At 44.2% G+C, this 12,911-nt stretch overlaps 1 protein-coding gene across 3 annotated transcripts in view; it reads right to left on the bottom strand.

Moving 5' to 3' along the window:
* Positions 1 to 12,911, bottom strand: part of CPAMD8 (C3 and PZP like alpha-2-macroglobulin domain containing 8) — a 39,782-nt gene that overhangs the window by 1,326 nt on the left and 25,545 nt on the right. For 2 of the 3 annotated variants that reach the window (XM_052699942.1, XM_052699943.1), the window contains exons 31-41: positions 12,625 to 12,711; positions 12,123 to 12,259; positions 11,599 to 11,754; positions 11,146 to 11,208; positions 10,554 to 10,792; positions 9,446 to 9,533; positions 5,999 to 6,073; positions 5,213 to 5,318; positions 5,011 to 5,121; positions 4,228 to 4,440; positions 3,704 to 3,778 (exon numbers count right to left, since the gene is read on the bottom strand). In XM_052699942.1, coding sequence (XP_052555902.1) covers positions 3,704 to 3,778; positions 4,228 to 4,440; positions 5,011 to 5,121; positions 5,213 to 5,318; positions 5,999 to 6,073; positions 9,446 to 9,533; positions 10,554 to 10,792; positions 11,146 to 11,208; positions 11,599 to 11,754; positions 12,123 to 12,259; positions 12,625 to 12,711 — 1,350 coding nt within the window. The remainder of the gene's footprint in view (positions 1 to 3,703; positions 3,779 to 4,227; positions 4,441 to 5,010; positions 5,122 to 5,212; positions 5,319 to 5,998; positions 6,074 to 9,445; positions 9,534 to 10,553; positions 10,793 to 11,145; positions 11,209 to 11,598; positions 11,755 to 12,122; positions 12,260 to 12,624; positions 12,712 to 12,911) is intronic. The other variant, XM_052699944.1, reaches the window with a different exon arrangement.

Raw genomic sequence — 12,911 nt, 5'->3', positions numbered from 1 at the left:
GAGGGAAGGAATGGCAGTCAGGGAGACAACTCAGGAGTCGTACAAGTGTTTCGTTTGTGTAACGGAGGCTGCACAGCAGAGCAGTGCACGCACGCTTAGGTTCGCACACAAGGTTTACTCCATGTTTGTGGTGAAGAGATCAATTGGAACAGAAAGATTTGTTTTCAGACCAACAACAAGGAAGATTTTGGCACAACAGACCTGGATCCCACACTGAAAACATTTAGTCTGCTTTCAGCCTCATCTAGCTGAGGTGTGTCTGCTTCGGCCACAGCACCAAGGAGCTGTCAGCACTTAGCACAGAAATGTGCAGAAACAGACACTGATCCTCCACACATTCCCTCCAGCCCACCCCAAGGCACTGGCAGGTCACTCAGTGAGCATCCCACCAAAAAGGACTGTAACTCTGTGCTGGGTGATCGCCCACAGCCCAGAGGTAAGGCTGCAAGATACAAGCTGTGCCTTGAGCCAGCTCAGCTTTTCATCTCACCCAGTTTGCTTTCTACACACTGTTTTGGATTACAGCAATCACCAAAACATAGTTGTTGCAAGAGGAAATGTCCCCCTCATAAAAGTTTGCTTTATTGAAGGAGGATGCTTGTCAAGGCCTTTGAAAACATTTGTTCTCTAGAAATAAAATATTTGAAGGCTTTCCTGCTGCCTCCCACACCCTCCCAGCAACAGGCTCGGCCCAAGGCAAGGGAACACTTGCCTGCAAGCAGTCAGCCTGTTTTCACTTCTTGGCCTTCTCCAAGTGAGAATGTGCCAGATCATGAGGCTGCTCTATGAATGGATGATTGCTGTCCACCAGGGACGGAATTAACATCACAGACCTCACTTTTCCTAGGAATGCAGTGTTGGAGTCAAAGCAAAGATGAAAGGCTGACATTTCCTGTTGCACACAAACTGCTGTCCCATCTCCAAATGTTTGTGCTTCAGCCAATGTTTGCTGAGCAGCAATGGGGGGAAAGGAAAGGTGGCCCAGTGCCAATTCCATCAGTCCTCAAAGAACAGCACTGCTGTGAGCAGTGCATGGATGATTCCACCTGGAAATTGAGCTCACCCTGATGTTCCTATCAGAAGCCATAGATGGGTGATGGCATTTTCTGAAATAACGATGACACCAAATTAAAGAATTGTAATACCATCAGGAATTTGATCGCAGCTCCTGGACCTTTTGACTGCTGGATGAGAACTGCAGAAATAATACAGCTCTAGCAGCAGGGAGAGGGCTGGAGGGCATGGGGCAGGGGAGGAGGGGGGGTCAGACAGCACAAAGATGAGGGGCTGCCTGCTCAGGGAAGCACAGAGTGCAACAGAACAGCAGCAGCGATACCATTGAGTGCTGCCACAGCACTATTTGATACTGCTTCTCCACCCAATATATGCAGAACCACAGTATCATCAAAGTATCTTCTAACACCGCCAGCTGTACGTTCAGCACTTTCAGCAGAGAAGATACAGGCAATTTCAGGAGATCATTAAGGACCTATGGAATCAATTAATGCACCATTTTGTCAGAGAGATGAGAGCTACTAAAGATCCCTGAGGCTCTGAAATCAACAATCTTAGGGAACTCACAGGCAGAAATGCACTAAAGATGCTGCTTATAGTCCACTCAGCAACCAAAACCTGCTTCAGGAGCTTTCTGTTCAACCAAAATGACTGGAACAGGCTGTGAAAGCATACCAGCAGAACTGCAATGCTTATAGGCAGGGGTGGATCCATACTACTCATGAAAAAGCTATTTCACCTCTGAGTCTCAGTAGATCACCTGTGAGAAACAGCTGAGGAAGGGGTTGCAGTCATGAGTACCTTCAGCTGGCTTTCATTTCAGCTGGGTTCTGTCAGACTTTCCTCTGAATCAAGAGAATATGCACAAGCAGAACTGATTTTTCAGGGCATCCATACAGTTATTTTACTTGAATAGCACGAACTCTTAAGCTGTCATTTATTCTAGTAAAATCTGTGGCATATATGGAACTATACTACAAGCCTGTCGGCCACAGTGAGCCCAAATATATTATGAAGTTCCCCACTGTTTGCTGGAAGGATTGTTGCCATTGCTGAGTTACCGTAGGCAAGAGCTGACAATGGAAGCATCATCAATCAAACCAAGCTGAGCCTGCACGAATCACATGGCAAATGCAGAAAGATATCAGACAATAAAACCACCACGAGGTTCTGCAAGAAAAGGGTATTTCTTGACGATTAACACACTGGAGCAACTCCATCCCCCTGCCCTAATCTTGATCTGGCTCCTGGAGCTTTGCATCCCTTTAGGAAATCACAGATTTAGACATGGCTCATCAGAACGCTCACTGGAAACCCAGAGCACCTGAGCCGACTTAAACCGATCTCATGCTTCAATGCTAACAAACCAGCGAGTCCAAATGAGACCCATGCATAGGGAGGGATTCATTCATTTGTTACACTTTGATTCACGTACCATGTGGTTGACCTGAGAGGAGCTCAGAGGATTAATGAAAATCACATGCTGAGCGCTTTTCCTGATACAGGATTTAGTCTGTTTTATTTCTGAATGCTCACTCTGCCATGGCTGCTCAGACAGCTCACTTCAGACAAGGATCTGCCTTCCAGGAGATCTCTTCAGCACTTACATACCCTAGGATGCAGCAAGCTCATCATGCTTGTGCTTTGAGAAACCTGTACCTATGACACACGTGTGGTTATTAATCTAAAGCGTATGAAAATGCCACACAAGATTTATCTGCCACTTCTGATCCTACTGGGAGCCCACTGAGCCCACACTGCTTTTGTCTGTTCAAAACAGAAACCAGAGGGTTATGCTTCTTAGGTATTTCAATGCAGCTTATTTCAAAAACACTGTTCTGAAAGCTTCTGGATTGTGGACTATCTCAGGTAACTGAATTTGTACTGGAGAATAATGTAATGGCAACCCCATTTAGTAGACCAACGGCAAAGCACTGTGAACTTGCACACCAGTGTCCTACAAAGCACTCAGGGATCCTGCTTTGAAGGGTTCAGATTGCAAAGTTTTCTCATGTTGGGCACACTGCATTTGCACAGAGTAAAAGACAACAGGCATTCATTTCAATTCTTCTAGCAGACAGCATTCTGATACACATCCAGTTCAGAAACAAAGGGAGGGAAAATAGGAGAAGTATTAAAACACCAAGAGTGGATGGCCTACAGAACTGGGTCATGATGGAATATTCACTGTGCTTTCGCACCTTAAGAAATACCATCCATTTCTGTAGAGCAGAGGATGGGCAGAGGATGGGACGGTGTCTCACACTGAATGTACAGTGGTCTGAACTTTGGTGCACAAGAAGGACGTGGAGGAAGGACACAGGGGAAGGCATGGAGACCTCTCGAGGAATTAACTTGTTTTACTGATTCGTTGCAGGGAGTTAGAGACCAGAAACAAATTAATGAGTGGAAAGCAGCCAAGGAAAATCTAGTCCAGTTTATTTACTAGAAACAGCACGAAATAAACTATTCTATTGACCCTCCACTGCTTCTTGGTGAGATTTTTTGTGAGCCATGAGCAAGTTTGACACCAGCCTTGGAAAAAAAGAAGCATGAATATAAGCACTAAATAAAATGAGCAGCCAAATTCTTGGTTACTTCATGACCTTAAAGCTTTTGCTCACTAAGGCCCTTTATTCCAAACAGCAGCTCTGAAAGGATCAGGGCTGCCACTTGATGCAGATATTACCTGCTGGAGTCTGTTGGACGCTGGGTTGCTCAGCTGTGTGGGAGTTTGTCTCCCTTTCTTCTGGCAAATTCTTGGCTGTAAATAAAGAAAAATGAATACCTGGGTCATCACATTTCTTAAGTCTCTAGAAAACATTTGCATTTACAGAGGTGGTACATTTAGTTCATGTATGCTGCACAGCACATCCTGGAAGCACATGCAGAGTCTCCAAAGTATGCTACATTACACTGATAGTACTTTAAGCTTGGATTATTCACTTCAGGAAAACAAAATCACTAATTTTCTCAGGAGTTTGTCAAGATTGGTAGAATATGTATTCATGATAACAGAAAACCCAGTGCTGAGCTAGCAGGTGGCAGCTGCTTCTACAGTTCAGTCTCCTGTGGTGTGAGTGGCAGAACACTACGTAGGAGGTTTTGAATTCTCCTCTTTCCCCTACCACACACCCATAGTTATCATTTGGTTAGATCTGTAGTGCTCCCCAGTTAGATTGTAGCAGAAATAAAAAACTGCATGAAACCTACAGTTAGAACACTGAGACATGGGGATCTGCTCTATCCTCGTATTATTCCTGCACGATGCTACTTCCATTTGGCAATGGTTCTGGTAGATCTGTCCATCTGATCCGCATACGGGATCCCCATCATAGCCACAGTCTCTTGAGCACATGCATTGCTCAAAATACTCATCCTCCAAGCATCCAAAAATGTTATTGCATGGCCCAGAGTGAGAAAAGCCTGCAAAGCAAACAGAAACATCCAAAGCAACATTTTTGCATAGTGAAAGGAAGGGAAAGATGTGGAAGCAGTTTTCTCCTTACTTCTCCTATGTAAATTTTCACACTAAATTTCATGTTGGATAGTAGAACTCCCCCAGTTTTCCATAACACACAGGATAGGAAAGAGATTACTGGTTCTGAGACAAGTTAATCCTGTCACTATTGAATATAATTTGATATTTCAGTCAATTGAGCAACTCTACTGCAAGGTATCTTATAGACAGAAAACTAAATTGCATTTGAAAAAAGTTTTATGTTTATTAAAACACCTCACTTTCCACAGGTGTGTCCAGAGTCATACACTCCATCTTGCCTCCAAAGCAAATAAAAGCAGTTCACTTCCAGAGACTGGAGAGCAGAACACATTGCTGTCTTTGTCATGAGTTTCATGCTGCTCTCATGCAGATGCTTGTAAGCCTTCCACCAACACAAACATCTTTCTAAATATCACTTTGAGTTCTCAACTCCTGGACTTATGTGCCTGCAGGCTCCATTTTTACAGAATCTGCTTGGCTTTTGTGCAACTCACCAGCCCACTGGCTTGCTGAGCTCTCCACCTCATTGCACGTCGGCCCATCGCAGAGCTCCCGTGCCAAGGGGCTGTTCTCACTCACGTTGTAGAAACGAGTTGCTTCAAAAGCTGCAGGTCAGCAAGAAAGAGAAATCACAACGGAGTCTTATTGTTAGAGCCCCAGTGCTGTCAGAAAAGTCAAATGAAAGCAAACACGTACCTGGCTCATAGTAATCATACACTTTGATAGGAACAGGAGCCGTTTTCCCCACTATATACTCTCTGAAAGCTTGAAACTTTACACAGGTCATGCACTGGCTAGGAATCTGTATAAAATGATGCAAAATACTCATTGTAACAAAAACTACACTGTCAGCAAAGAAAGAAGAACAAATGCAGCATTTAAGCCCCTAATGCAAAAAGGTGAGAATGAAGGCACCTCCAATAGCAGATACAATGGCAAGAATAATGAATAAAAGCCAAACAGAATGAATTAAAACAAAGGATACTTTGTCAGCCTTTAATTTAAGCGCATAACAACCTCAGAGAGCAAAACCTGAATCTCATCTGTATCCCAACTGCACTCCTGTCCTCAGTCTGCCAGCTAATCAATTAGCCAACAGTTTACTGCAGATAACCAAGACAGCAGAAATCTCATTTCTTCCTTTCTAGTGCGTGCTCTGAGGTCTGAATTGGACTGCATTTTGCCTCCTTCTTTTAAGGATGCTAAGTATACCTGGAGGTCATATTATTTTGGGGTAAGAACTAAGTGATATCTGGCTGGAGATTCTGTGTGAGCTGAAGCTGAACACCCACCTCCTTGATGCCTGGGCTTCCAACCAAAACCACAGCACCTGCTCACCTCAGAAGAGGCTCAGGCAACTCGCCGGCTACAGCTGCATCTCAATTCTCATTGCAAATGGCCACCAGCAGCAGTGCACTGCATCCATGTGCAGCCACCTGCCCGTCTGAAACGTGGCGTAATTACAAGAAACAAGTTCATTACCTCATCAAAATAAAATAGGACTTTTCTTCCATCCACTTCATATCTTTTTAATCCAATTTGCTTGTTCATCAGTAACTGGGAAGAAACAGACAGGTTTAGTTTCATCTCATCTTATAGAAAATGGCACATCAGGTGCTAAAACTGACGGGTTTCTCTGGCTGGAAAGGATGGAGAAATGCAAAGAGGAGTGAAGTCGCTCTCAGACAACTGAGGAAAAAAAAAAAAACCGGCCACCTTTTTTTGCCCCCCTGATCTGATGAGGAATGCTTGCAAGGTGCACAGTGCTGTTATTCCTGATCCCTGTGGAACGGGGAGCGTTTATCTCCCTCAGACCACACCTGACATGTCACCTATAATCCAATTCAACAGCTCCCAGATTGTTTTCAGTACCAAGGCTACAGCAAGACCTCAGAGACCCCAAAACACTCCATAAAATCTCTTATTTACACTCTTCCAAACTGCCAAGGAATTCTGCTGCTGGATCACACTGGTTATTAAAGGCCCCTTCTCCCACCAGCTGAAAAATCCAAAACATTCTTCTGCCAGGAAAATTAATCCTTACATTTGAGAAGAGCAGCCATTTGAGAAAGCCTTAGGCATCCTCCCTTTGACGAATGGGGTCAGGCCAGGCCCTGCTACACATCTTCCCTCCCTCTGACGCTTAGGGATTTGCAGTATGTGCTGTGCCAGTAATGTACACAATACATTACGCTTCTTTTATTACTTATTGAGACAATCTGCATATCTAAAAAGCATTAGAACAAGATTTAAGAGCACCTCTTACATCTCGGGTGCTTCTGCCTTTAATCTGCCACAGCCGTTTTTAAAGATGCTCCAGATCATCTCTTCAGCTAACCTCAGGTCTGTACAGTGTGAGCAAAGGCTCATAGAAAAGCGTGTGAGAATTTGTTCATGGAATCACAGAACCAACTAAAGAGTGCAGAAGTTATCTCCCTGGAACAGGATGCTGAAGGTCCCCCAGACTCTTAGTGGCATCCTGTGATATAATTGCACAAAGTTTACTTGGTTTTTAATTCCAATAGGACTTATCTTTTGTTTTTCCAAATGTGGAAAATTATTATCTTGATATTATAATGGCTGTCATGCTCAAGGTAACTGATCAATCATTGCTGTTTTGAAGCACTGTACTCAGAAGGCTTCCATCAAGTGAGAAATATTTAATTCAGAACCTGTGGGAAAGGACTTGATTTTAAATCCTGGTCTGGGGAGCAGAGGGCTGGAATTTGGGCACCTTCTGCTCCAAACCTTGTTGCTTTAAGCTGTTGGACAGCCCTGTTTGTGACACAGGGTGATACCGACTCAGCTCATCGTGTTTGTGCTGTTATTTTGGGATAAGTTACTTTGGATCATAGAATTAAAGCACTGCAGAAGGGGAAGCAGTTATTATTATGTATTAGAAAGAATGACACCAAGTCAAAAGCACTTCTACCAAAATCCGCCTGCGCCTGCTGCCAACAGCTTCAGCCGTGGATTTCTTCAGCACAGTGCTTCTAGCTGTAAAACCCTGTGCACAGCTTCCTGCTATTACCGTAACAAGCACAGGAACACGTGTTTCAGTCCCACACAGTATGGAAAGGCCCAATTTAATTTGTCCTCACAATGGCAGGGCCTGGCGGTGGCCGCTGGTGCTCAGCAGTAGATGGCTGCAGACGGGGCTTTATGAGGGCTCGGAGGGGCTGGCGCCATCGGGAAATGCGCAGCTCAGCTAAAGTTGCATTTTTCTGGTGAAGGCTGATATATACCAGCCCGTGGTGACCTCCTGACCTTGTCGACACCCAGCATTATTAGAAGGATTTGTGGCTGCACAGCCAGGGGGGCTGCCATCGATGTGCAACAGAGCATTCATTAACCATCAGTGCCCTGGAGCTGCACGTGGGCCCGCTCTGCGAACACTGCTCCCTTGTGAGGGCAAACAACAAACAAGGAAATCTGATTTACAGCCCCAGCCCTCCTCACTAGGAGCAAAGGGAACGGCTGCAGTAACAAAGAAAAAATGCAGCAATGGGAATGACTGGGCCTGCTGCTGCTGAAGGTGCGTCCAAAGTACAAAACTGGTACCACAGCCTCATGGAAGCATGACTGGGATACACATCTGCCAGGCATAAGTAAATGGCAGGGGTTGTACCTTCATTCCCTATATACATTACTCCAGATTTGCCCCTGCCTTTCAGATGCAAAGGATGTCTGCAGTGAGAAGGATGCACCGCAGCTTTTCAAAGGGAACGTTCCCCATTGAAGATGCAACATTGCTCCCAATTAGGCAAATTTTCCTACTGCCCAAAGGAAGAAACTCACTTCTGCTTAGGGAAATAGACTGTGCAATAGAACCCCCAGTGCAAAACCAAACCACCTGCTACCTGAGAACCTGGTAGGTGGTGTTACACAGGGACTCCTGTTTCTCTGCCCGTAAAGGGAGAACATGAGGCTCAGACAAGCAAGCACAGCCAATTGTGCTTAGTGCTAGAGAAAGCCTGTTCATGGTTAATGTGCTGGGAAGCTCATTCAGCTGCAAGGAAGTAACTCTTCTGCAATAGCAGAGCAGCCCTGGAGAGAAATATGTTGGTCTCATTTTCTCCAAGAAAATGCAATGGTGTTTATTACAACTCAGTCAAATCAAGGGAAATTCTAGAGAACAATGCACTCTTCCTCTGAACTGGGACGTCAAAATAAGCTGCCTGGTCTTCACTATCATTCCCATCTCCTCTCACATAATGAGGATAAGGCTGTTACAAAGACTTCTTCCTTCAAAAAAGTAGTTTTTAGCTCCTTGTCAGTTCTCAAAGATACAGTTTAGTTTCTCTCTGTATCTCTCCAGCTACTCACCCCTTAAGATCTATCAGTCTTCAAAAAATTTGCAGCATACAAAACAAGCAAATGTGCCATAATGCCTCAATGAATATAAAGCAAAGCTGAAGACTACAGTTCGTCTCCCCTAGAGGGCTGGCTGGGTAAGAGGCACATTCTGTCCACCTCAGTTTGGATTGCAATAAACATGATGTTCTCCCAGAAGGGAAGAAAAAAAGGCAAAAAATTCCAAGACACAGAGCCTCCAAAGAAATGGAATCCAGATGTTGGAGATAACACAGCCCACTAAGAAGCCATAAACAGCTCCTGTTAGAGCACATTTTCACTTCACCATTTCCAAATGGGTCTCATTTAATTACTGTGTGCTGCGCTCAGTAATAAACCTTCATTTGGCTACGCTCAGTACATTTGTTACTCTTGCTCAGAGCTTCTGTTCGCTGATATCAGACAAATATTTTTTGACAAGTGAAATCTCCTGCTCCCAATTTTAATCACATATTTTCAGCCAGTGCTCTAACAGACAACAGCATTTACTTCCTATTGCTCTCCAAAGGGAATCCCTACAACTAGAGAGCCAGGTCCCAGCTCAGCACTGTGCCTTGCATTCTCATTACACCTTACCTGTTCGAGGCTCTCGATGTCTGCACGAAACCCTGAGAACAATGGCACTTCCAGCACAGCCATGTTAGAGGATCCCGAATGCAGCCATCTTCCCACATGAGCAAAAAGAGAGAGAGAGTGGAAATAAACTCAGGATCCAAGGTAACAAACACTACATGGACAACTCATGATGGAGCACAACTGAAACAAGCTTCAGAGAAAGAAATACAAAAGGTCTTTTCTTTGAAGGATTTCAAGCTTGTACATCCACAATGGCACTGGATGATCTGCAGACAGATCCAGGGGCCTCCAATTCAGGGCTAAGAGTCTCCTGGAGTCACTAAGCCTTTCTCTTGGTCTAACTCCAGGCATCTCCCTAAAATATCCTACAGTATCTCTTCACCTGTAATCACAACCCCTCTCCTTCCCATTCTGTTTTTGTTTTGTTTTTTCTCCTGTTCCTTACAGGAAAGCATCCCTGGGACTTCACCTGGAAACTCTTTAAAACAATCACGTCCTGAGTAACACCCCTAGCTCTAGATATTTCCACCATCATACATTGATGCAATTCTCTATTCACATTGCCTAAGACAAAGGAATGAAAAGAGCATCATTACAGGAAGAAAAGGAGGAAATGGAAGATTTCATTTGCTTTTGTTTTCTTTCCAGCAATCAATCTCCTTGGACTGTGTTTCCTCTCCAATTTCTGTCTTTGCTCCAGCAATTCCCAGGGCAGAAGTTTCAGTAATAACAACAGCAAGGTTGTGTTGATGCAGGGCAGCCTCCTTAGTTACAAGGATCTTTAAGGGATTGACAAAACTGTAAGCCTACCTCCCCAATACCAGCTGCAGTGCTCAGGCAGAGGGCAAAACGGGCTGAGAAAGTGGAACTGTTAATGCACCAAAACACTCAGCAAACATTTGGAAGCTAAAAAAATTGTGTCAAAACAATGAAGAAGCATTTTTCCTGTACTGACAAACATATCAGTGCAACTGCCTTACAGTTTTAGACAGCAGAGAGTTCTCACTAGTGGAAAAGCCTGCAATGGAAGGAGCAATGATGTGCTAATCCAAACACTGGGCTGCCTCTGAGAAACAAGCAGGGTGGGATGGAGACTGACATTTCCTACCTCGTGCACGTCTCCAGAATCACTTTGTACTCCTGATGGTCCCGATCTGCAGCCGGGTCATCATCATCCACCACTGCTCTCTCTCTGTGAAAGGTTTCAGAGCGATTCTCATCTGGAGAGAGAGAGCGCAGCAGAACTGGAGCTTGGAGATGCTGCTCTGATTTTGGCTCCTTCAGGTTAACCAGGAGCTGGAATGCTGGTTTGGCAATAGGATCTGGCACGTTGTATGTGACATCAATCTGTAGTAGAAAGGGGAAAGAAAAAGGTAGTTAATTACGTTCCCATGTTTTGTAGCATCTGCAAGCATTCTCCAAAGACCAGCATAAATAGTATAAATCTTCAGAGAAAGATATTGGCATACACAGAAGCAAGAGAAGCTTTAAAACTCAGTTAGGCATAGGTAAAGCTGTACCAAAGCAAACGCACCATGGTACAATCACATTTGCTTCTAGGGATTAAAGCAGAACCACGTGATACATCTACTTAGAAACTCAAAGTGCAGTTCCTTCCTTGCAGCAATCTGGGATTAAAAATACAGCAAACAGCCTGTCAGCTTAGCCATCACTGCTCAGATACCCTGAGGCAACTTTACCTGCATCAGACAGCAGCCTTCGCCTTTGGCACTCACAAACAGCCCCGTGGGAATACTGGGGATCTGTGGAGAACCCACAGTTAAGACTCAGACAAGACGCAGCATTCAGAATACAAGTGAATATCAATTGTAGCTTGATTGTGTGAAAAATCTTTCCAGTTTTAAAGGACCCCAAACAGCTGTGGTGACCACAGCTTATTCTCTTCAGTCACCCGCATTTAACAAGGGTAGAAACAAGTAGCAGCAAAAAACGAACATCAGTCAGTAGTTATGGTTAAAAACGCCTTTGATCGCTGCCTCCTTCACATCAAAACGAACCAGGAAATCCCAGGAAATCCCACATTTCAGTGTTCAATTCACTTTTTTAAAGATTACTTTTACCGTTACGGAACTTTGCTGATTTGTCATTCAGATTGCAGTTCAGGTAGATCACATTAACACAGAACCACTCACCACTGCAGTCTGGAGGACTTTTTTATTCATTTTATTAAGCTCAAATGTCTCCTGGTAGTCTAGATTAGTTGAAGCCAAGGAAATGGTAAGGTTGACTCCTCCAACATAAGAAAGGATTGCATACTCAGCCAGAGCCTGCAGGGCTACACACGTGTCCTAGGGATCAGAAGAGGGAGAGGTGAGAATAGTGAAGAACAGAGCACATACCAAGCTTACAAACAAACACTGCGCTGTACTGTCATCAGCTTTTGGTAGCAGAGTCTTCCTTATTGATTCATACTGCAAAAGAAATCTCAGCTTTTGTTCACTTTTATTGTCAAAGGCATCTGTAAAGCCAAAGACTGGGTTCCTTTCAAAATACTGATTCCAGAAAGAAAAAGTCAAGAGCAACAGAAAGCTTTTCTTCTTAACAGGACACAGTTTCTAGATTCTAGACAGAAATTCTACATTAACCATACCGGAATCAATTAATTCCTGCAATTAATTAGGCATCACCAAAGTTACCTTTGCCTAAGGCAGCCCACCTGAGTAGAAGAGAATCCTCCAAGTGCATTCCTCTGCTGTGAGAGCCATTTCACCACGGGGAGTGCAGAAGCCACATCTCCTAGGAGTGTGTATGTCAGAAGGGCATAAGATGTCATTTCCACTTCCGCAGAAACTACTGAAAGAGAGGTGGGGGAGAAGGGGAAATAAATCAAACTACCATCTTGGAAAGAGAATCAAGTTGGTCAGCAGCTGAAGTCTGGGAAATCAGTACTGAAATGACAGTGACTGCCAATAAAAGCTAAGTACACAATCGTTGTGTCAATCTGAAAATACAAAGATAAACAACAGACTGACTGACATCTTCAGAACATCTTGTTAAATGAGTTCTTTGGGGACCAAAACTATCATGTCTCCAGAAATGCTAATAGATTTTGGGAGGGTATAGAGATGTGGGAAAATCTGAAGTGTGTTATGTAAACTGCCATCAGTGGCCTCCTGCTGCATCACATTCCCTTATTTTTGCTTTTGCCATACAGGTACCTGATTGAGAGAGTCCATCATTAAAGCCCATGAAGGTATCTTCATCAGCTACAAGACTTCCCGTCAAGCTCCAGTGTGTAAAGCCATCTAGAAGGACAGGACAGAGGAATACGTATGATATTACAGCAGGACTGCAGCTCAGACTCCGCGCGTGGGAAGAATCAAACATTACTATTGCACCCAACTCAGCAGATCAATGCCCTGATCTGCACTGCCCCTCCAGTTAGGGGAGCATTCCTTCAGCAGGAGGCTGCAGCCTCCTGTTCCTTGATGGCTCAGTGTGATAA

Source organism: Tympanuchus pallidicinctus, unplaced genomic scaffold (genome assembly GCF_026119805.1).
Source record: "Tympanuchus pallidicinctus isolate F22 unplaced genomic scaffold, pur_lepc_1.0 scaffold38, whole genome shotgun sequence".
Taxonomy (NCBI): Eukaryota; Metazoa; Chordata; class Aves; order Galliformes; family Phasianidae; genus Tympanuchus; species Tympanuchus pallidicinctus.
This window is presented reverse-complemented; position numbering and strand designations above follow the sequence as displayed.